The sequence below is a fragment of the Dipodomys spectabilis genome, unplaced genomic scaffold (assembly GCF_019054845.1).
Source record: "Dipodomys spectabilis isolate Male_0828 unplaced genomic scaffold, ASM1905484v1 ptg000329l, whole genome shotgun sequence".
Taxonomy (NCBI): Eukaryota; Metazoa; Chordata; class Mammalia; order Rodentia; family Heteromyidae; genus Dipodomys; species Dipodomys spectabilis.
The window spans coordinates 2831148-2855237 of NW_024871006.1; the positions used below are offsets into that span (position 1 = coordinate 2831148).

Consider the following 24090-nt stretch of genomic DNA (forward strand, 5'->3'; position numbering starts at 1 on the left):
TTGGACTCAGGGCCTGAGCCCCGTTCCTTAAGTGTTTTTGCTCAAGGTTGGCGCTCTACCACTTGAACCACAGCGCCCACTTCCAGCTTCTTGCTGGGTAATCGGAGGTGAGCCTCCTGTGTGATCTTCTGCCCAGGCCGGCTTCGAACCTCGATCCTTAGGTCTCCTGAGTGGCTAGAATTGCCAAGCCCCCCCCCCACCCCCGTTTCTGTGCTCGGGTGGCTTCTTTGGGCCTCGCTGCTGGCTGCCCTTCCCCGACCCCTTCTCGATCCCGGGCGGTCAGGTCTCCTCCCTTCCCCGAGGGGATCGTCCCGTCCCCGGCCCCCCCCCCCGCCCCCCCCCCCGCCCCACAAGCCAAGGGACATTCGCGCATCCTGGAAACGGGACAGACCCGGGGGGGGGGCGCCCCGGCAGACAAACCCAGAGGGTGCGAGGGGGTCCGGAAGGAGGCCCCCCCGCGCTCGGCCCGGGAGAGGCCCGCTGCCCGCGGCGTTTAAACCGGGCCCCGTCTTCGCCTCGTCCCCATTGGCCGGCCCGGGGCCGCCCTCCCCGCCGCGGCCGCCGCTGATGTCAGCCGGGCGGCGCTCGCGCGGCAGCCGCCGGCTTCTCCCGCGCCCACCATCCCGGCCCCGGAGCCCCGCGCCGGCGCCCGCCCCCCGGCCCGGCCCGGCCCGGCCCGGCCCGGCCCGGCCCGGCGCCCCGCGCTGGGCGGCGGCGAGCGGCCTCGGCGGCTTCCCCTGTGCTCCCGACGCTCGGGGACTCCAGCCTGCAGAAAAACAACGCGCCGCTGCGGGGAATCCGGCGTCCGGGGCCCGGGCGAGGGGGCCGGGCGGGCCCTTTGTCTGGGAAGTCGGCGTCCCCGGCCCCGCCGCGGACGCGGTCCGCGGGATCGAGGGCCGAGGCGGGGGGACCCGCGGGCGAGGAGCCAGGGGGGCGGCCGCCGGCTCGCTCCGCTCCCCGAGGCGCGCGACCGGCGACTCCGTGCGTTTGTTTTCATTTGTGGAATCCTCCCCCTCCCTCCTCCCTCCTCCCCTCCCTCCCCCTCCTCCCTCCCCTCCCTCGCCCGCTACCGGGCATGTCCTGATCTGCGGCCGCGCCTACCGCCGCGGGTCTCCCTCCTTCTCCGCCTGACTTTGCCTCCCGCGCGGCTCCCGGGAGCATCGGCCCCGAGCCGAGGCAGGAGGCGCGCGAGGAGCCTCGAACCCCCGGACTCAGAGCTTGACATGGTGCGGTGCGGGCCGGGGGAAGCGAGGAGCTGAGCGCTGTCGGAGCGCGGTGCGGTGCGGTGCGGCGCGGTGCGGGCCCTCCCCCCCGGACGCCCGCCGCGGGTTCGGGTCCGGCCGCACCATGCTGCTGAAGGAGTACCGGATCTGCATGCCGCTCACCGTGGACGAGGTAGGCGCCGGGCCTCGCCCGCTCCCGGGGCGCCGCGGGGACCGGGCGGGGGGCGGCGGGAAAACCTGGGGTGCGCGCGCGCGCGTGCGGCGCGGGGTCCGGGCCGCCCCAGCCCGGAGCCTCGGGGTCCGCGGCTTCCCGCGGGCGCCGCCGCAGCCCCGCGAGCGTGGGGTGGGGCGCGGACTCCAGGTGGGCTCCCGGGGGGGGGGGCGGGGAGGGCATCGGGCTCAGACGTGGGGGGGAACCACCGTGCACCCGGAGGATCCGAGGCGCCCCCCCCCTCCTCGGGAGGGGGAACGCACCGAGCCGAGCCCAGCGCCCCGGGGCGCGCGCGCAGAAGCCGGGGTGCGGGGTGCCCCGTCCTGGCCCTGGGCCTGGCCTCATCCTGCGCGCCCTCGGTTGGGAGGCCGGCCGGCCGGGAGGCCCGAGCCCCCGTCGGAACCCCGAGGAGTGTGTGTGTGGGGGGGCGGGGGTCCCCCACCTGGCGCGGTCGCCGGTCCTCCGGGCGTCACGCCCGCGCTCCCGGCCCGGCCCACCCGGCTGCGGCCGGTGCCGATCGCCCGGTTCGGAAACTTTCTGCGGGTTCTCGTTGGCTCGGCCGCGGGGAGCCCGGGGCGGCGGCGCGGCCACCGGGGGGCGCCCCAGCACGCAGCGCCGCACCCGGGCCTCGCCGCCGGGACGGGGCGGGGGGGGGGGGCGCGTGGGGACCCCGGGCGCCGCCGCCGCCCTCCGAGCGGCCCCCCACGCCCCCGCGGGGGTGCTCAGACCCGGCGCCCACCCCCCTCCTCTTTGGGTGTGTGTGTGTGTATGGGAGGAGAGGGTTCGATTTTCCGGCTGCTTCGGGTTGGATCTACCCCGGTGCGGCTGGGGGGCGGGCAGCCCACGGAGGCGCGGTGGGGAGGGGCACGCCGGGGCCCACAGACCCGTGACCCGCCCGCTGCTCGGCCGACGGCCGTGGGGGGCTTGGCGGGGTCGAATGCGGGTGTGTGTGTGTGGGGGGGGGGGGTTGGTCATCTCGGCCCAGATCAAAGCGGGTTGGACTTGACGAAACCTGGCCCCGCCTGGTACCGGGGCTGCGGGAGAGAGAAAAGAGAGAGGAGAGGGAGGAGAGGGGGTCCCAGCTGCACCTGCCTCGCCAGCCAGCTTTGGGGTTGGCTGGCATTTGGGGGCCCTGGGATCCTTTCCCTTGGGGGACCGGATCTTCCTAACCCCTCCCTCCCCCCCTCTCTCCCCTGGGACCAGGTCCACCCATGGGGGGGGAGTGTGAGTGTGTGTTGGGGGGGGTCTAGATAAGAGTTTGCAATCTGAAACTGCGTGAAATTTGCCTCCCCCCTAAAAAATATATAATGATAGGAGGAAAAAAGCCAGTTCTAGAATCTTCTGTCAATCACATTTCTTTATTCAGGTTGATTCTTTCCTTGGGCTTTCTTAAATGCTCAGATCTCTCCCTCTCCCCCCCCCTCCCTCTCCCTCCTCCTCCTCTCTCTTCCCCCTCCCCCTCCCTCCTCCTCCTCCTCTCTCCCCCTCCCCCTCCCTCCCTCCTTCTCCTCTCTCCCTCCCTTTCTCCTTCCACCCCCCCTCTTTCTCCTCCACTCCTTCTCCCTGGCCACCCTTCTCTCCCTCCTTCCCTCTCCCCCCAACCCTGAAGTAGCCAGAGAAGTAATTGCATTTGAGTGGTATAGGTGGAGGCCCTTTGTTAATTGAAATCAGTGAAATCACCTTCCACCTGTAGGATGATGTATAATTATAAATTATTTAATTCACTTGGACTAAATAAACATGATTCAGTTTCTGGGAGGTCACATTCTGGTGTTTTCTGCAATGGGGTAAATAGATAAGACGTTTCAAGCTATTCAAATCCACCAGCCGGATGCTTGATGGCTCCTGCCTGTAATCCTAGCTACTCAGGAGACCAGGATCTGTGGATCATGATTCCACACCGGCCCAGGGAAGAAAGTCTGTGATACTCTCATCTTCGGTTAACCTCCAATGAGCGGCAAGTGGAGCAGTGGCTCAAGTGGTATTAGCATTGAGCAAAAAGAGCTCAGGACAGCGCCCAGGCTCATGAGCCCCAGGACCAGAGAGGAGAGGAGAAGGGAAAATTAAAATCCACCAGACCGGATAATAGGCCTAGTGTGCTAGCTCATAGACCCCTAGACTCTGAACTAGTCATGGATGCTCGCCTTCCCCCATCTCCACCCCACCTCTTCTGCCTGAATCCTCCACTCTGAGAAGCCGACTAACTGTCTAGGGAGATGATGCTGACAGGGAGGTTTTGATTCAACTCTGCCTTCACTTTGGACCCGATTCAACCCTCAGGGAGCTTCTGGAACCTGTTTCTATTTAATGGCCACAGTTAATTAGTAGCAGAGTTTTTGCAAATGAAGCAAATTCCAGTGTTTGGGTATAGACAGTGTCCCTGGCCGGATCTACCACCCCCCCCTCCCCGCACTGGAGACTGGCCTTAGGGAGCGTAGTGTCTTACCATCCATACTTTGCTGGTGAGCATTTGGAGGTGCCGAAAGGTTAAGTAACAGGACCCAGGCCTCATGATTAGTGACTGGGCTTGGGGGGAGGGGGTGAGGGGGAGGTGGTGGCTGGTGGAGTCATGATTTGTGTTTCCTGATTCAGCTTTTTGCTGTCAGTCCCTGTTAATCCAGGACAAAGAAAATCCCCTTTGTAGAAAACACGTAAAAGAACTATCAACTACCAGAAGAAATAGAAACCTTGCAATTGTTACAGGGTTCTCCTGTTCCTTTAGTTGTGTTGTATTATTTACTTATTTATTTTTTTCTGTGTGGTACTGGGATTCCTTTAATTGCAAGAATTCAAAGGTCTTTGGATTGCTGCCTTCTGCTATTTCACCCTTGATTGGTTGGTTGATTGGGGGACACTTTGATTTGGACTCAGGGCCTCTGACGTAGTAATCCAGTGCTCTATCATCAAGCTATGTCCCCTACTCCTCTAACATTATTGTCTTGGCGTGGGGATGTGCAACATTGGGCTTAAACTCAGGGCCTCATGCTCTTGCTTAGCTTTTATCCTTTCCTGCTTTAGAATGCTGCTCAACCACTTGAGCCACATCTCTGTTTCTGACTTTTGGGATGTTAATTAGAAGTAAGTCTTGCAGATTTGTCTTCCCCTGGCTGGCTTTGAACCTTGATCCTTACCTGTCTACACCTCCTGAGTGGTTAGGATTACAGGTGTGAGCCACAGGTGCCCAGCATCCTCTGTCTTTATTTATTTATTTATTTATTTTGGGGGGGGGGTTCTGGTCATGGGCCTGAACTCTGGGCCTGGGCGCTGTCCCTCAGCTCTTCAGCTCAAGGCTAGCGCACTACCACTTGAGCCACAGCGCCACTTCCGGCTTTTTTTTCTGCTTATGTGGTGCTGAGGAATTGAACCCAGGGCCTCATGCATGCAAGGCAAGCATTCTACCACTGAGCCCCCTTCCCTGCCCCTCTGTCTTTATTTTTAACCCATAAAGGTTCTGTAGTTCCAGGGAAACTAAAGTAGGTCCTAAAGAAGATAAAGCTGAATTACATCTAGCTAAGAGTGATGGGGATAGGGGTTATTTAAAACATTCATTCCATGGCTAGAGGTGCAGCTTAGTGGTAGAACATTTGTCTTCCATGTTTGAGGCCTTGGGTTCAATTCCTAGCATGGGAACAAATAGCTTTAGAATAAAGAATTATTATTATTTTTATTATTATTATTTTATGTTGGTTGTGGGGCTTGAACTCTGGGCCTGAGCACTGTCCCTCAGCTCTTCAGCTCAAGGCTAGCACTCTACCACTTGAGCTACAGCGCCACTTCTGGTTTTCTGGTGGTTTATTGGAGCTAAGAGTTTCACAGCTTTTCCTGCCCAGGCTGGCTTTGAACCATGATCTTCAGATCTCAGTCTCCTGAGTGCTAGGATGACAGGCATGAGCCACAGGCGCCTGGCTTAAGCCATTTTGTTTTATGGAAGGCTCAGCTCTCAGTCACTTAGTTACTCCTTTTAGTCAAGGAGATGGGGGTCTATGGTGAAGCCAGGACTTTTGCTTCCTGGCACAATGCTGTTTTACTGGAGACCAGAGGGGTCTCCAAGGTCTCCTTTCCTGTGGGTCCTAGCCTGTATGTACAACAGGTTTGCTGGTCAGTTCCCAGCTGAGGAGAGCTTAGGGACTCTGACTTTGTATCTACCTAGGGGACATGTAGGACAGTTGCTGTTGGAATCTATTGGAAGTGTGGCCTCAGAACTCAGGATTAGCTTCATGCAGTGGTACATGCTTATAGTCCCAGCACTCACAAAGCTGACGGAAGAAGATTGTGAGTTGGAGGCTAGCTCCGGCAACATAGTGAGACCCTGTCTCGAGACCAAATGTCTCAACAGATGAGGTAAGATGAGGCAGATCTAAGGCAAGAATCTTTTACTTCAATTGCTTTTTTTTTTTTTTTTTTTGTCGGTCGTGGGGCTTGAACTCTGGGCCTGGGCGCTGTCCCTCAGCTCTTCAGCTCAAGGCGAGCGCTCTACCACTTGAGCTACAGCGCCACTTCCGGTTTTCTGGTGGTTTATTGGAGATAGGAGTCTCACGGTCTCTCCTGCCCGGGCTGGCTTTGAACCATGATCCTCAGATCTCAGCCTCCTGAGTAGCTAGGATTACAGGCTTGAGCCACCAGAGCCCGGCTTACTTCAATTGCTTTTAAAGAAAGCTCCATCCCACGTGTAAACAGTTCCTCCTCTGACTGCAGTAACAAGAATGTGTGTACTTTCAGGGGGTTATTGAGGTCTCTGTGGACTTGGTACACAAGGAAGAAAAATAGAAACACTGGCCTCTGCCTTTAAGAAGAAAGTGAAAGGCAAAAAAGCAAAAAACAAAACTCCCCCCCCCCCCCCCCCAGAATAGTACTTTGTTCTTTCCCCTGGCAGAGAGCCCCGAGTACTTTATCTGGGCCCTTTTGGATCACCTGGAGAGTTGCATTTTATTTTGGCCAGTGCTGGGGCTTGAACTCAGGACCTAGACACTGTCCCTGAGCTTCTTTTGCTCAAGGCTAGCACTCTACCACTTGAGCCACAGCGCCACTTCTGGCTCTTTTTGTTTATAGAGTACTGAGGAATCGAACCCAGGGCTTGGTGCATGCTAGGCAAGCACCCATGTTCTCAGCCCTTGCAGACATTTCTGAGAGCAGGATGTGGGCTGCGGCCCTGGGAGTACCATGAATGGAGAGGCCCGCATGCGCAGTTGTGCCTGTGTGGCGTTTCTACAATCAGCAAGCGTGGCAGGGCAGACATTGGGGCAGGAAAGGGGTTTTGAAGTTTCATGTTGGGTTTTGCCTATTAGCTGATGCTCTTGGGTAGGCTGATTAAGGCTTTTTTTGGGATTAATCTCCTGCTTCTTCTCTAGGGCTCCTCAGAAACATACTTTGGAAGATGTTCTTTTCCAGAATGACCACTATTCTTCTGACTGTTGAGTTTTAGTGGTGGTTATCTTTGTGTGTTGGTGCTAGAGCTTGAACTCAGGGTCTGGGCTCCGCCTCTGAGCTTTTGTGTTCAAGGCTAGCGCCCTATCATTTGAACCACAACTCTACTTCCTAGTTTTTTGGTAGTTAATTGAACATAACAGTCTCATGGACTTCCCGGACTGGCTTCGAACCGAAATCCTCACATCTCAGCCTCCTAAGTAGCTAGAATCACAGGCACGAGCCACAGGTGCCTTGGCTGTCTTTGGTTTTTAATTTTCTGGTTAGCCTGGCTTCTTGGATAGGGAGCCAGGTGAGCTTCATTAATTTGATTTCTGGGTAATCTAAGTAGTTTTGTTTGTGTAATTCCCAGCTCTCGCCCCTCCCTCCTCTCCCCTCCCCCTTCCCCCTCTCCCCTCTCCTTACCTCCTCTCTCCCCTCCCATCTTCTCCTTCCCCTCTCTCCTCTCCGCTCTCCGTTGAGAGTGACTTCACAGGAAGAGGAGGGCATGTTAATGGACAGTGCAAACCTTTTCATCGCTAATGGAACTGGCCACAGGAGCAGATGCTGTCCTCCGCCAGCTGGGGTTGTTGACTTTGTGCCTGAAGGCTGCTGTGTTTTCCCTAGCACTTGAGTTTCAAGCCTGTTACCTGAAACAGGCACTGACTGGGTCTTACGAAAGAAAAAAGACCCATTCTTCACAAAACCCTACCACTTGAGCCTCCAGACCAGCTTTTTGCTATGCAGTTATTTTCAAGATGAAGTCTTTTGGACTTTTCTGCTCAGGTTCATCTCCAACCTTGATCCTGCCCCATCTCAGCTTTCTGAGACCTACAGTTATAGGTGTGAGCCACTGGCGCCCAATTTGGGTTATTTATTTTGCTGTTGGAGATAGTAAGAGAGCCGAGGCTAAGCTCAGAGTTCAAACCCCAGGCTGAACGGATATTATTCACATTTTAACAAAAAGTGATTTAATTTTTTTTTTTGGGGGGGGTCGTCCTGGGGCTTGAACTCTGGGCCTGGAATCTGTCCCTGAACTCTTTTGCTCAAGGCTAGCACTCTACCACTTTAAGCCACAGCTCCCCTTCTGATTTTCTGGTGGTTAATTGGCGATAAGAGTCTCACACAGACCCAGGACCCAACTCCCATCCTCAGATCTCAGCCTCCTAGAGCCAAGCCTATATAGGATTACAGACTTCAGCCACCAGCACCTGGTGGGACCACTGTTTTGTAGGCAGTCTTTATTTTTTGGTTATTTATTTACTCATTTATATTTTTGCTGCTGAGGATGGAACCCAGGGCCTTACAGATACTAAGCAGGTGCTCTACCGGCCAAGCTACACAGCCAGTGGGCAGTTTGTAAAATGTTAATGAGTTGCTTCTCAGCCCAGGATCCACCCTGCCCTGGGAAGTGTGTGGTGTGGCAAGGGTTACAAAGAATATCCATTCGCTTTATGTGTTTGTTTTGTGTTGAGGTGGAGTCTCAATTTGTAGCCCAGTCTGGCCTTGAACTCACTGGGAATTTAGTTCAGCATTCTATTTTTTTTGTGGAATGGGACTCAAAGGCTGGTACATGCTAAGCAAACATTCTACTACTGAGCTATAATCCTAGTGATTTAAATATATATGTGTGTACAGATATATACACTATATAATGTTTACATAGTATAATACATATCGTATATGACATAATATACGATATAATTACATAGTACATATATTTTATACATGTACATTTTATATATACATGCTATTTATGTATATTTTATATATACATATATGCACACATTTATATATGATATATATACATATACATATATATACATATGATATAGATACATATTTTACATATACTATGTAATTATATAAACAATTATTAATAAATACATATTAGATATATATTTTATTATGTAAACTAGGCGCTGGTGGCTCACATCTGTAATCCTAGCTAGTCAGTAGACTGAGATCTAAGGATCAAGGTTTGAAGCCGGGCCAAGCAGGAAAGTGTGAGACTCTTGATTGCCAGTTAACCAGCAAAAAGCTGGAACTGAAACTGTGGCTCAAGTGGTAGAGCACTTGGCCTTGAGCAAAAAAGCTAAGGAACAGTTCTCAGGCTTGATATCAAGCCCCAGTACTGGTGTTTGTATGCGCGTGCACATGTTCACACACACATATACACAGAGACATGTATATGTTCACACACATGTGCATGCGTGTGTGAATACACATGTATGCATATATGAGTGTGTGTGTGTGTGTGTGTGTGTGTGTGTCTCAGCCTGTCCTGGTGTTTTTCTGTGGCTTCAGGTCCTGGGTGGGCTTTGGCCTGTTGTCTGTTGCGTGGAGCTCTGCATGGTTTCGGCGGACCTCAGCAAAGCCTTTTGCGATCTGGATGGCTCCCTGTCTCTGCTCTGGGGAAGGACTGAGCTCTGCCAGTCAGCTGAACTCAGCACACTGGGAGAGGAACAGACTCACTTCCCGAGTCAGCCTCCTTCCCCACCCTCCGGCGCCTTCCGGAAATCGGGTATTTTATGGGATTTCCAAGTGGAGATTTTTTTGGTAGTTACAAGACAGATGAAACACCCCCCCCCCACACACACACTTCCGGGGATTATAAATTATTTTATAGCACAGCATCAATTGGAGAAAATGTAAAATTCTTTGGGAAATTTATCTTGGAAACTTTTTTTTTGTTGTTGTTGTTGGTTGTGGAGCTTGAACTCTGGGCCTGGGTGCTGTCCCTCAACTCTTCAGCTCAAGGCTAGTGCTCTACCACTTGAGCCACAGCGCCACTTCTGGTTTTCTGAGTGGTTTATTGGAGATAAGAGTCTCATGGAGTTTCTTGCCTGGGCTGGCTTTGAACCGTGATCCTCAGATCTCAGCCTCCTGAGTAGCTAGGATTACAGGCGTTAGCCAACGGTGCCCAGCTACTTTTTTTTTTTTTTTGGTGGGTTCTGGAGCTTGGATTCAGGACTGTCCCTGAGCCTCTTTGTGCTCAAAGAGGTGTGAGCCACGAGTGCCCGACAACTTTACTATTTGTACTATAAAACCTTCACTTTAAAGTCAGGCACTTGTGGCTTATACCTACAATTTTAGCTTCTCAGGAGGCTGAGATCTGAGGATTAGGGTTCCAAGCCGACCCAGCTAGAAAAATTCCAAGGAACTCTTTATCTCTCATTAACCAGCAAAAGGCTGGAAGTGGAGGTTTGGCTTGGTAGTAGAGGGCCAGCTTGAATGAAAGAGCTAAGGGAGAACAGAGAGCACTGAGTTCAAGCCCCAGTTCTGGTACATGTCAGTTCTGGTACATGTGTGCGTGCACATGCATGTTCACACACACACACACACACACAGTTCCTTAGCACTGACACTGAGAGGATTGAGGTCAGTCATTCCAAAGAGTTCATGTAATCTGGCTGTTTTCTTCCCATTCCCAGAGGAGTATATTCGTTTTTCTTTTACTATGGAACAAATTATCAGAAACTAAGTGTCTTGGAACAACACCATTTATCATTTCCCAGTTTCTGTAAGGAGAAGTGTGGGTGTGGAGGAGTCATCTTCCAAGCTTGCATGATTCCTGGCAGAATTCAGTTCCTTGCAGGTATAGGACGAGAGTTCCTACTTTCTCTTCAGCAATCAATTAGAAATTCACTTCTGTAAATCACCTGCTGTTCTGACTAAGGAGTCTTTTCTACCACATGACATTTTCTTCTTTCAAGGCCAATAGGGAAGTTGCTGCCATTTTAAATCCCTCTGGTTTGTCATCTCTGACTTCTAGATTTGTTCTTAAAAAGGGTTTACCTGCTTAGACCAGGCCCACCATGCTCAAGGGAAGAGGATTATCTATACGCTAGTGTGTGTCCACCATGCAGTGAAGTGTGTGTGTGTGTGTGTGTGTGTGTGTGTGTGTGTGTGTGTGTGTCCCCGTGTCCTTCTGCCAAACCAACCATAAGAAGATTAGCTGAAGCCCAGCGCCAGTGGCTCATGCCTGTAATCCTAGCTACTCAGGAGGCTGAGATCTGAGGATTGTGGTTCAAAGCAAGCCTGGGCAGGAAACTTTGTATGACTCTTTATCTCCAATAAACCACCAGAAAACTGGAAGTGGTGCTGTGGCTCAAGTGGCAGAACGCTCACTTTGAACTGAAAAGCTCAGGGCCAGCACTCAGGCCCAGAGTTCAAGCTCCATAGACTGATCCACCCCCAAAAAATAAAGGGAAGTTCCAGGTTGGTATTTGATCATCTTGAAAATACGCATTTTACATATAGTTTGTGTATGTCTGCACACGTGCGTGCTTGTGTGCTGATCCTGGGGCTTGAACTTGTGGTCTGGGGGCTGTCCTTGAACTTTCTCACTCAAGGCTAGTGCTCTACCAATTGAGTCACAGTTCTACTTCTTTTTTGGTGGCTAATTGGAAATAGCCTCACAGACTTCCATGCCCTTAAACCACAGTCCTCAGATCTCAGCCTCCTGCATAAGCTAGGATTACAGGAGTGAGCCATGGTACCAGAGTCACAGATATTTTCTTGACTTCTTGCTGGGTACTTGTCCAGGGATGGAGCCACAAATAAGGCAGTCACAGTTTCTCCTCCTGTGGTGTTCACAGGGTGGAGGGCACTGGACAAGCTTTTAAAACATTTAATAGAGATGATCGTAAAGTTATTTAGGTAGCAGAGAAAGCCACTGACAGTACTGAGTTAGAATTATTACTATTATTATTATTATTGGTTTTGAGACAGGATCTTGCTATATAGCCCAGGCTGGCCTCCAATTTGCAGTCCTCCATCCCAGCCTCCCAGGTGCTAGGATCATAGGCATACATGATTACGCCCCTGGCTTTTCTGATTTGTAATTAGGAGTCAATTAAAATGTTGCTGGGTGCCAGTGGCTCATGCCTGTAATTCTAGTTACTCAAGAGGAATTGTGATCTGGAGATCATGGTTCGAAACTAATCCAGACCAAAACATCTGTGAGATTCCTATCTCCAATTAAAACCACCAGAAAAGTCAGAATTGGATGTGGGTTTAAGTGGTAGAATACAAGCCTTGAGGAAAAAAAAGCTGAATAACATCTCTCTCTCTCTCTCTCTCTCTCTCTCTCTCTCTCACACACACACACACACACACACACACACACACACACACACACATCTCTGCTTAGTTTGTCCATGGGATAGATGGATGGTAGAATTCGCACTAGGGAGATGTCCAGGGATGAGAAGTGGGTCCTTATGGATACCGATGCTTGGCTAGTGTCTTTTCCTCCTCCTCCTTTTCTTTCTCCTCCTCCTCCTGCCCCTCCTCTGCTGGTCGTGGGGCTTGAACTCTGGGCCTGGGTGCTGTCCCTCAGCTCAAGGCTAGCACTCTATCACTTGAGCTACAGCACCACTTCCAGTTTTCTGGTGAATTATTGGAGATAAGAGTCTCACAGACTTTACTGCCCGGGCTGGCTTTGAACCGCAATCCTCAGATCTCAGCCTGCTGAGTAGATAGGATTACTGGCATGAGCCACCAGGGCCCATCCCTCCCTTTCCCCTTCTGGAGCTTTATTCTAAAGAGGGTGACTTGGCTGTTTACACTCAGCCCATGTTTCCTTCACCTCTGGTAGGATGATAAAATCGCACTCCACGATGCTGGGTGAACCTGTGAGGATGGCATCAGGCTGGAGGGAAACGGTGCAGCCAGGACACACTAAGGCAGTGTAGATTCTGGGGACCCTCCTCCCCTTTCCTGGCCAACCGCCCGAGCAGCCTCATGCAATGCTGTTTGTTGACTTAGAAACACAGGAGTCAGAGTGCATAGGAGATTTTGACATCAAGAATTAGAGTGACTCATCCTTGGCACATTAGCACCCTGCACTTAAAGCGCCTCCAAGCTAACCACCTGGCCACGGAAAGTTCTTGATCAAATCTACCTAATGACTTCCTTCTCTTCTGCTCCCCTTCTGTCTTTTCTCCTTCCATCCTCCTGTCCTTCCTCCCTCTTCGCTCAATTAATTAATTAATTTTTGTACTGGTGCTCAGACTTGAACTCAGGCCTGGGTGTTATCTCTTAGATTAGTTAAGTGCTCTAGTGCCTGAGCCACAGCTCTACATCCGGTTTTTTGGTGGTTCATTGGAGATAAGAGTCGCACAGATTTTCCTGCTCCAGCTGACTTTGAACTGTGATCCTCAAATCTCAGCCTCCTGAGATGACAGGCGCTCAGCTCTTTGCTCTTTTTAATTTTTGTAGCTTTTTTTTTTTTTTTTCCAGGGCTGAGGACCGAACCCAGGGCCTTGCACGCGCCGGGCGGGCGCCCTTCCGCTGGGCTAAACTCCCAGCCCCCTGCTCATTTTAATTTTAAGTGAAGCATGACCTTCTAGAACTCCTGTTGTTCCCAAGCAAAGAAAAATCACCATCCTTTCTTCTAGCATCTGACTCTCCGTAGGGTGTTGTTTCTTTTCCCAGACTGAATCATCCAAAGAAGTAAGAGTGGCCAAACAAATGTAATTTGTTAAGAACCTATAATAATGTTGTTTAAACACTTAATAGACGCAGCTCATCTCCAAGATTGCTCTCCGGCCTGTGTCACCCGGACATGTGTGTGCCCACGTGATTCTACTCTGATTATAATATTTTTATGAGGGCCAGATCCAGGTGCTTCTGTGTGGTTTTTTTTTATACCAAAAAATAACTTATCTCTGATTATCTAAAAGAAAATTTAGGGCTAGGAGTATGGCTTAGTGATGGAGTGCTTGCCGAGCATGCATGAAGCCTTGGGTTTGATTTCTCAGCACCACGTACACAGAAAAGGCTGGAAGTGGTGCTGTGGTTCAAGTGGCAGAGTGCTAGCCTTGAGCAAAAGAATCTCAGGAACAGTGCCCAGGCCCTGAGTTCAAGCCCCAATACTGTCAGCAAAGAAAAAGAAAGAAAATTTAACAATTAATTTGGATGCTACTATTGTTTACATCCTCAAATGCACTGAGTCTGTTTTAATTTTTTTAATTTATTTGCTTTTATTTAAGTTTTATGTAGTGTGTGTGTGTGTGTGTGTGTGTGTGTGTGTCCTGGTACTAGGGCTTGAATTCATGGCTTAGATGCTGTCTCTTAGCTTTTTCACTCAAGGCTAGCTCTCTACCACTTGAGCCACAGCACCACTTCCAGTTTTCTGGTGGTTAATTGGAGGTAAGAGTGTCACAGACTTGCCTGCCCTGGCTGGCTTTGAACCATGATCCTCAAATCTAAGCCTCCAGAGTAGCTAGGATGACAGGTGTGAGCCACTGGTGCCTGGATTCTTTTTTTAGTTTTGAGACAAGATGTCATGATGTAGCCTGTGCTCATCTCCAACTCCCAACTGGTCCTCCTGCCTTAGTCTGCCAAATACTGGGATGATAGTGTGTCCCACCATGTCTGGCTATTTATTTATTTATTTATTTTGCTTATGTGGTGCTGAGGAATTGAACCCAGGGCCTCAGGCATGCAAGGCAAGCGCTCTACCCTGAGCCACCTTCCCAGCCCTGGCTATTTATTCTTAAAACCAGCAAAGTTTCATTTATCTTTTGTCTTTGGAAAAATGATGCCCAGAAGGCTGCTTATGTTAAGCATCTCTGTCTTTGCATGTCATATACATTGTGGCCGTTTCCTATCTGGGCTGTCTTGATTGCACAGTGATGAGCTGGGCAGTTTTCTATGGAACAAGACCTTGGCTGAGCGTGACCTGGGTTCAGTTTTGTGTTTTTGGTGGTGCTTGGGTTTAGAACTATGGACCTTGTGATTCCTAGGCAGATACTGTACCACTAAGCCATGCCTCCATTCCAGTAATGTTGTCTTTATGCCAGCTCTATATACCTCAGCCAGACATCACATGAAAGGCTCTGTTTGGAAAGTATGAGTGTTAAAATTTGGTTTCTAAATTTAAAAGTTTTCAGATTTTATATCACTTTCCATATGCAAAGAAGGGAAAGAGAGAAATTGCGTTTGTTGTGATTTATTTCCTCTAGTCTTTATAAGAGTCCTATTACAGGTGTTTACTTATTTATTTTTTTGTGGTGCCTGTCTTGGAGCTTGAGCTCAGAGCCTGGGCGCTGTCCCTGAGCTTCTTTTGCTCAAGGCTAGCATCTACCACTTGAGCCACAGTGCCACTTCCAGCTTTTTCTGTTTATCTAGTACTGAGAATCCAACCCAGGGCTTCATGCATACAAGGCAAGTCCTCTACCACTAAGCCACATCCCCAGCCCTATAATAGAGGTTTAAACTCAGGGCTTTGTGCTTGCTCAGTTTGCTTGCTCAGCTGATACTTTCCCACTTGAGCCATACCACCAGTCCAGCATTTTGCTAATTATTTTGGAGATGGAGTCACTGTGACTTTTTTTTTTTGTCTAGTTCTTAGGTCCCAGTAAGAAAAGAATGATGAGCTATCCTGTTTACCTCAGAATTAAACCAAGTGTCATTCCTCTATTTGACTTTAATTGGTGAATCATATTCCTTTGTGAAAAGAACTTTTGTAATTTGTGCTCTAAAATGAGAACCACCCCAGCGCTCATGGGAATTATCCCTTTGAATGGTGTTCAGAACCTTTGGTTTCCAGGGGTGTCAGCTTAGAAGTTCGTTCTAGAGCCTCCCTAGGTGACTCAGAATTAAGCGTGAAAATACCGGGAGGGAACAGATGAGACACAGTGCCTTTGTTACATTTAGTTGGGAATTTAAAACTCTTCATATACAGTAAGCAAATTGGAAGGTATTCAACATAATCTAAATGAGCTGGGCACCCATGGCTCATATCTGTAAATGTAGCTGCTCAGGAGGCTGAGATCTGAGGATCACAATTCAAAGTCTGTGAGACTCTTAGCTACAATTAACCAGCAACTCTCCCCTCCCCCCAAACAAACCAGAAGTGGAAGTGTGGCTCAAGTGGTAGAGCACCGGTTTTAAGCAAAAAAAGTCAAGTTGAAGAAATGAGACCCTGACTTCAAAGCCTACTACCAGCACAAAAACCAACCAACCAAACAAAAAGGATCAAAATGTACTATTCTTATTTTCTTCTTTTCCTTTTTGTTGTTTAAAAATAATTTTCCTTTTATTTTTATTAATGTTGTTTACTTTTTGTTGATGTGGTACTGAGGAATTGAACCCAGGGTCTCATACATGCTAGGCAAACACTCTACCAGTAAGCCACATTCCCTTCCCAAAGTGTACTATTCTAAATGATGTATCTAGTGGATTGGGTGGGTGTGGTATGAGAGTTATACAGTGGGGACAAAAATCTTATGTTTTTCCCTTCTTTTTTGTTTTTTGGTTTTTTTTTTCTGGTCCGGTTGTGGGGCCTGAACTCTGGGCCTGGGCGCTGTCCCTCAGCTCTTCAGCTCAAGGCTAGTGCCCTACCACCTGAGCCACAGCGCCACTTCCGACTTTTTTCTTTTTGCTTATGTGGTGCTGAGGAATCGAACCCAGGGCCTCAGGCATGCAAGGCAAGCGCTCTACCACTGAGCCACCTTACCAGCCCCTTTTCCCTTCTTTTTTGTGCTGCTGCTGGGACTTGAACCCAGGGCCTCATGCGCCACTTAGCTTTTCAGCAATATTTGGAGTACTTGGCAGGTTTAATTCAGGACAGCTTCTGTGCTGTCAGCAGACAGAAAAAGTATGTCTGGTTCAGAAGACTCAGGAAATCGGCTTCAAGAAGCTTTTGGGAGGAGAGCAGGCTGGTAGATGGAGTGTGTGATTCGAAGTAAGGTTGATTTTTGTACAGGGTGGAAATAAGACATTAATTGATCTCTCTTTTGAGTAACAGTACAGTTAAAATATTACTTTATTATCTTAGAATTGTATAAATGTTTAACTTGGGAGAAGAAATCCTGTGTCAGTATGATGGCTTATTTATCCATTAACTTTGTAACATTTTCATTCTTGCCAATTCTCTTAGTGATTTCTACAAATAGAAGCTTTCAACTCACTAACCAGAAATTTGGATTTTTATTTATTCAGTTAGTTTTGGTGGAAATGGGATTTGAATTAAGCCTTGCGTGGCAAGAGCTCTACCACCTGAGCCATGTCCCAGGCTCTTGTGCCCAGGGGCAGCCCCCACTTCCACCCTTTCTCCCCTCCCCTCCTTCCAACACCCCTTCCCCCTTATTCTATTTAGAGATAGAGTGATAGAGTCTAGGGAACTTTTCTGCAAGGGTAGGTCTTGAACCTCGGTCCTCCAGATCTCAGCCTCCTGAGTAGCAAAGATTAAAGGTGTGAATCACTGGCACTCATCTTGTTTTTGTTTTGAGATGCATTCTTGCTATGTTGTCCAGGCTGGCCTGACTCAAATTCATAGGTTCAAGAAATCCTCTCACTTTGGCCTCCTCCGTAGCTGGGACTACAGGAATGCATCGCCACACTCAGTTTGGACAGATGGTTTACTTAAAGGCAGGGGCCATCAGTAGGGGAATTACATATGTGCTTTACTCCGTGGACACGTCTGGAATGTGTAAGTGGCTGTGGTTAGTGCAGAGTGACTTGACCCTCTATCAGGAACATTTTGAGTCTGAAGCTCAAATGTTGTTGATGATAGTGATATAGTGCTAATGTCGTATAGCTACTATGATTTATGATTTTAAAGGATCTAAGGAGCCTTCACAAATATTCATGGTGGCTGTTTTTGTTGTTGTTGTTTGGGGTAAGTACTGAATTTAAACTCACAGCCTTCTGCTTGCAAGGCTGGTGCTCTTCCACTTGAGCCACACCACCAAGCCCAGCTTTTTGTTATTTTGGAGATGGGAGTCTCACAGACTTTTTTTTTCTTCCTGGGTTGGCTTTGAACGGCAGTCCTCTAGATCTCGGCTTCCTGAGTAGCTAGGATTTCAAGTGCGAGTCGCCAGCGTCTGGCAAGAGTGCTTTTCTTAATATTTAAAAATGCTATGAAAATAGTATCAATGAGACAGATGCAGAATGTGGTTATTTAATCTTCCCGCATCTGAGGATGAAGAGTTGGGTAGCTTGAATTGCATTTAGTCATCTGGGAAGAAGTTATACCTTGCAAGATGGAGACTCAACCCTGGTGGACTGAAGGCTCTGATTTGTGCTGATTTTCTTTTTTGTTGGTCATGGGGCTTGAACTCTGGGCCTGGGTGCTGTTCCTCAGCTCTTCAGCTCAAGGCTAGCGCTCTACCATTTGAGCCACAGCTCCACCTCTGGTTTTCTGGTGGTTCATTGGAGATAAGAATCTCATGGACTTTCCTGCCCGGGCTGGCTTTGAACCGTGATCCTCTGATCTCAGCCTCCTGAGTAGCTAGGGTTACAGGTGTGAGCCACTGGTATCCCGCTCAAATGCTGATTTTTTTTTTTTGGTCCAATTGTGGGGCCTGAACTCCGGGCCTGGGCACTGTCTCTCAGCTCTTCAGCTCAAGGCTAGCTCTCTACCACTTGAGCCACAGCGCCACTTCCGGCTTTTTTCTTTTTGCTTATGTGGTGCTGAGGAATCAAACCCAGGGCCTCAGGCATGCAAGGCAAGCGCTCTACCACTGAGCCACCTTCCCAGCCCAAATGCTGCTTTTTTTGATAGCTGTTTTGCCCCCTGTAAGAAGGTGCCATGTCCAAATGCAAACTCCTTAGATGACCATATCAGGGGACGTCTCTTTTGGATTGTGTATGATGGCAACTTGGGTTTAGCCAAGTGTAATGATGGATTTGGGTGAGATAACATGGATGCAGATAGACAGACATGGTTTCTTGCCACGATCTGACTAAAAGGGAGATTAGTACCCCTACTCCTTAAATAATATTAGGCTATTAGCTGTCCAAATAGAATAATCCCCTTAAACCTTTTCAAGAAAAAACACTTCTGGAAGGTCAAGTGTGTGTAAAATGAGCCATTATTTACAAAAGTGCTCAGGCTCTTTTCCATTGTCTTTGTGGACTCCAGTCTCTGTCTTTCTTTTCTTCCTCCCTTTCTCCTTCCTCCCTCCCCTCCTTCCTCCTTTCCTTCCTTCTTTCCTTTCTCTCTCTCTCTCTCTCTCTCTCTTTCTCTCATCCTTTTTCTTTTCTTTCCCTCTTTCTATATCTGTCTTGGGGTTTGAACTTGGGGCCTGGATGGTGTCCCTCAGCTTCTTTGCTCAAGGCTAGTGTCCTACCACTTGAACCACAACTCTACTTCCAGCTTTTTTTTTTTTTTTTGGTCAGTCATGGGGCTTGAACTCCTGGCCTAGGCACTGTCCCTGAGTTCTTCAGCTCAAGGCGAGCGCTCTACCACTTGAGCCACAGCACCACTTTTGGTTTTCTGGTGGTTTATTGGAGATAAGGGTCTCACTGACTTTCCTGCCTGGGCTGGCTTTGAACTGTGATCCTCAGATCTCAGCTAGGATTACAGGTATGAGCCACCAGCGTCCGGCTTCCTTCCTTCCTTCCTTCCTTCCTTCCTTCCTTCCTTCCTTCCTTCCTTCCTTCCTTCCTTCCTTCCTTCCTTCCTTCCTTCATAAAGTTATCTTTAAGTGGTTGTACAAAGGTGGTTTCAATTCAACATGCTAGATTCTCTTAACATGGTTTATGTCTACAGATCACTTTTATTTATTTTTGTTTTGGGCACAGGGGCTTGAACTCAGGGCTTGTTATTTAGTTAGTGCTTGTACTTGAACTCAAGGCCTAGGTGCTTATACTTAGCTTTTTTTTACTCAATGCTAGCACTCTATTAAGTGAGCAATAGTTCCACTAACATCTTTTCTAAGGTAGTTAACTAGAGGTAATGTTCTCATGGACTTTCCTGCCTGGGCTGGCTTTGAACCCTGATCCTCAGGTTAGCTAGGATTATAGGCATGAGCCACAGGTGCCCACCGCATTTTATTTATTTTTAATTTTTTAAAATGTTTAATTTTTTTTTAATTCTAAGGGTGATTACAGAGGGGTTACAGTTACAGAAGTCAGGTAATGAGTATGTTTCTTTTTGGACATTGCCACCCTTTCCCTCACTATCTCCCATTTTTCCCCCCTCCTTTCCTCACCCACAAGCTATATAGCTCATTTTCAACATAGTATCTCATGCTGCATTTGTAATTTCATTTTATTTTGTCAGTCGTGGGGTTCAAACCTGGGCCTGGGCACTGTCCCTGAGCTCTTCAGCTCCAGGCGGGTGCTCTACCACTTTAAGCCACAGCGCCACTTCTGCTTTTCAGGTGGTTCATTGGAAATAAGAATCTCATGGACTTTCCTGCCCGGACTGGCTTTGAACTGCGATCCTTAGGTCTCAGCCTCCTGAGTTGCTAGGATGACAGGCGAAGCCGCTAGCTTCAGTACTTGTTCTGCAATCAAAAGCAGCTGAATCCCCCTCACAGAAACCTCATGATGCATTCATCCATTTTTCATCTGGTGAGCGTCCTCCTCAGGCTGGCCAGGCCCACCACCTCTGCTGTAGCCCTGGACAAGGAGCTGGCCCAGGGACTGCCAGCGGGTCTTTCTTGGAACAAAATAAGAACTAAGTAAAAAGCTAGGCACTGGTGGCTCATGCCTGCTACTTGGGAGGCTGAGATCTGAGGATCATGGTTCCAAGCTAGCCTGGGCAGAACTGCCCATGAGACTCGTATTCATTTAACTACCAAAAGAGCCGGAAGTGGAGCTGTGACTCAGGTGATAGAGTGCTAGCCTTGAACATAAAATCTTTTGTTGTTGTTGTTGGTTCTAAGACTTGAACTCAGGGCCTGCGCTCCTTCTCTACCACTTTGAGCCACAGCACCACTCTTGGTTTCCTGGAGATAAGAGTCTCACCTACTTTTCTGCCCTGGCTGGCTTTGATCTGTGATCCTCAGATCTTGGCCTCCTGAGTAGCGAGGATTACATGCATGAGTCACTGGTGCCCAGTGAGCACAAAATCTTAGGGACAGTGTTCAGGCCCTGAGTTCAAACCCTGGGACAGACACAGGAAGGAAGGGAGGGGGAGAGGGAGGGAGGGAAGGAGGGGAAGGAAAGAAAGAAAAGAAAAGGAGAACTAAGAGGTGAAGCTGTTTTCAGGGCTCAGGAACTGCTGGCTGGCTCAGTGTGGGATTCTAGGCATGTCTGGTCGCTGCTGGGCTGAGGATCTATCTGCCTTGGGTGTTTCTCAGGAGCTCAGGCTGGGGTAGGTCTGTGCACTGGGAAACAGACATGAGGCTTTGCCCATCACTCTCAGCCACGCCTGCGGGTGTGGCTCACAGCTAAGCGCTGTGCTTCCTTTCTTCTTTTGTTGGGTTGGTTCAGATTGTGAGTCCAACACACACAAAGTTGACAAGTCCTGTCACTGCCCCCTTCCCACCGGAAGTCCACTTTCCAATGCAATATGTGTTGTTTTCATGTTTCTTCATTCTCTGATTTGTTGTTGTTAGTTAGTCGTGGGCCTGGGCGCTGTCCCTCAGCTCTTCAGCTCAGGGCTAGCTTTCTACCACTTGAGCCACAGCACTACTCCCAGCTTTTTCTGCTTATGTGGTGCTGAGGAATCGAACCCAGGGCCTCATGTATGCAGGGCAAGCACTCTACCACTGAGCCACCTTCCCAGCTCTTTCATTCTCTGATTTACTGAAACACCTTCCACATGTATATTCCTGAGCCAGAGTACCTGGGAGTGATCTCCATGGACGAAAGTGGATTGGGATGTAGAGAATCTGAGTCCTTGGAAGTAGAATGATGACTCGAGTGGTAGAGTGCTAACCTTGACAAAAAAGCTAAGGGACAGTGCCCAATGAGCTGAGTTCTCGCTGTGTGCTAACCATGATCTCTTTGATTTAGGAAAAACTATCTTCCTAGATTTCTGCTTCTGTCTTAGCTCACCTTGCCTACCAGGCCTGGGTCGTGTTACCAGCACTGCAGAGGTCAAAAGGGGTGCGGTAGTTGTTGGACATGTCACTCAAATGCTGGAGCAATTGCCTCGCAAGTGGCTGATGCTGAGTTCAGGCCCCCTTACCTCCCGCCTTGCCCAGCTGAACCGAAATACCTTTAAAAGAGAGAGAGAGAGAGAGAGAGAGTGTGTATGTACACTGATGCTGGGAGAGAGAGAGTGTGTGTGTATTTACACTGATGCTGGGACTTAGACTCAGGACCTGAGTACTCAGTGTCCTTTAGGTGTTTAGGCTCAAGGATAGCACGCTACAACTTGAGCCACAGCTCCACTTCTGGCCATTGAGGGGTTAATTGGAAATTAGTCTCTTGGACTTTTCTGCCAGGGTTAGCTTTGAACCACGATCCTCAGATCTGTCTCCTGAGTAGCTAGGATTACAGGGGTGAGCCATCGATGCCCGGCCTTTGACTCAGTGCTTTGAATGTAGGGACATCCACCAGGACAAATCACCATTTTGGAGTCTTCTCTCTAAATGGCCCATGGGAAAACCTCGTCCAGGATCCCTGCCCTTGCTCAGTGGGTCTGTGTGATAGGAAGACATGCTCACGGCTTAGTTTATTTCCAGCCCTGCATGGACTAGAAATCACTTGTGTTTACGTTGCCATAGAGGTAGGCCTCTGGCCTGGGCGTCGAGGTTCCCGTTGAAAATAGATGGGCTGAAATGATGGTTGAACAGGTGTCTGTGCCTTGTAAAGTTGTTGGTGTTTTGTGAAGGCCAGAGCTTAGAATCACACACACGACTCTTCTGCACTAGATTTCGTGCTTTAATGGGGTTTGTTATTTTTGACACATTCCTTCCCCCTTCTCATTTTATTTATAGACCTTTTTTTTTTTTTTCCTCTTCAAGCAACGACATGCCAATTTCCTCGAGTAACATAAGGAAAAGCTTGAGCTCATTTTACTTAGCTGTCCTACCCTTGTTTAGTGTAACTGGAGTCTTCCTAAAAATAGCCCTCCTTTGTCTAATGGGATTCTTATTATAGCCGAGGTCTGCTTTATTTAAACACAAGATGTCTTTTTAAACAGGCCCCTCTCAGTGGATAGGCACTTACTCTTCGTGTATGGATATAATGCAATCAAATGTATATAATATGTAATGAAAATATAGTTCCCTGTTGGTTTAAGCTTTCCTGGATAGAGTAGTAGAAATGATTCATTCTGTACTCACTTGCCACTTACAATCATTTTCTTGCTTTCTTTTTTGGCAGTACTAGGGTTTGAACTCAGGGCCTCATAACTTGGTAGGCATGCCCCCTTTTGCTTCAGTTATTTTTCCAATAGGGTCTCATATATATGTATGCCAGCTTGGACCATGATCCTCCTATTTATACTTCCTGTGTAGCTGGGATAGCAGGTGTGTATCACCATGCCCAGCATTTTATTGGTTGAGATGAGAGTCTCTTGGTTTTTTTTTTCTTTTTTTGCCTAGACCAGCCTTGAATCAAGATCTTCTACCTCGAGTCTTTAGGATTATAGGAAAGAGCCATCACAACTAACCTTATTCTCTCTGTCTGTCTCTGCTGGTACTCAGGCTTGAACTCAGAGCCCCAATTCTCATTTGGCTTTTTTACCCAAGGCTGGCTGGTATTCTGCCACTTGAGCTACAGCTCCACATCCAGCTTTATGCTGGTTAATTGGAAGTAAGAGTCTCATAGACTTTCCTGCTGGGCTGGCTTCAAATTATGATCCTCAGATCTCAGCCTCTTGGGTGGCTAGGATGACAGCTGTGAGTCCACAGCATCTAGCGCTCTTGTGATGTAGTGTGGGAGCCGCGCCTTGTAGCTCAGTGGCAGATGAGATAAGCAGGCCCTCCTGCCTTTCCCTCTTTCCTGAAACCCCTGACTTTTCCAGGAAACATCAATCACAAAATACCGGTCTGTGTTGCTTGCCTTACAAAAAGCAGTAGGTATTGGGGTGTAGCACTGAAAACCTCAATTACATTAATAAGCTTAACACTGACTTATTCCCTTACCCCTTCATTAGATTTAATTTTTGAAATGAGGTCCTCATTAGATATTTTTGTACAACAGTTTAGGATTATGATTTAGCACGGAGAGGAGGTAATTTAGAGTGTGATGAGGCCAATTTATTTCTAAAGGCATAAACATTTCATTACAGTGATGTATTTGTCCGAGTGGACATTTACTTAGCAAGGCTCTGCTTTGGTGGAGGAGATGCACAGAAGACCACCATGCGAAGCACAGTGTAGACACACTGGCAATGGTTTTAGCCTTGTAGTGCTCTTTCAAGGTGCATCTTGCTGTTCTCCCCCCGTACTGCTCCCCAGACCAGCATTCAAACTCTTAAACTAATGCCTTCCCTCATTGGCTGACACTCTACCGACTGAGCCATGCCTCCAACCCATGGATTAGTTATTTATTTTATCCTGCTGTCTTGATTTCATAGATGTGGATATTGATACCCAGAATATTTGTAAATGC

General features: G+C 48.9%; 1 protein-coding gene across 2 annotated transcripts in view; it reads left to right on the forward strand.

Moving 5' to 3' along the window:
* Positions 1-1069: 1069 nt before the first annotated feature.
* Pitpnc1 (phosphatidylinositol transfer protein cytoplasmic 1) overlaps positions 1070-24090 on the forward strand; it is a 227708-nt gene continuing 204687 nt past the window's right edge. For both annotated transcript variants that reach the window (XM_042702684.1, XM_042702683.1), the window contains exon 1: positions 1070-1395. In XM_042702684.1, coding sequence (XP_042558618.1) covers positions 1348-1395 — 48 coding nt within the window. In that variant the 5' untranslated portion in view covers positions 1070-1347. The remainder of the gene's footprint in view (positions 1396-24090) is intronic.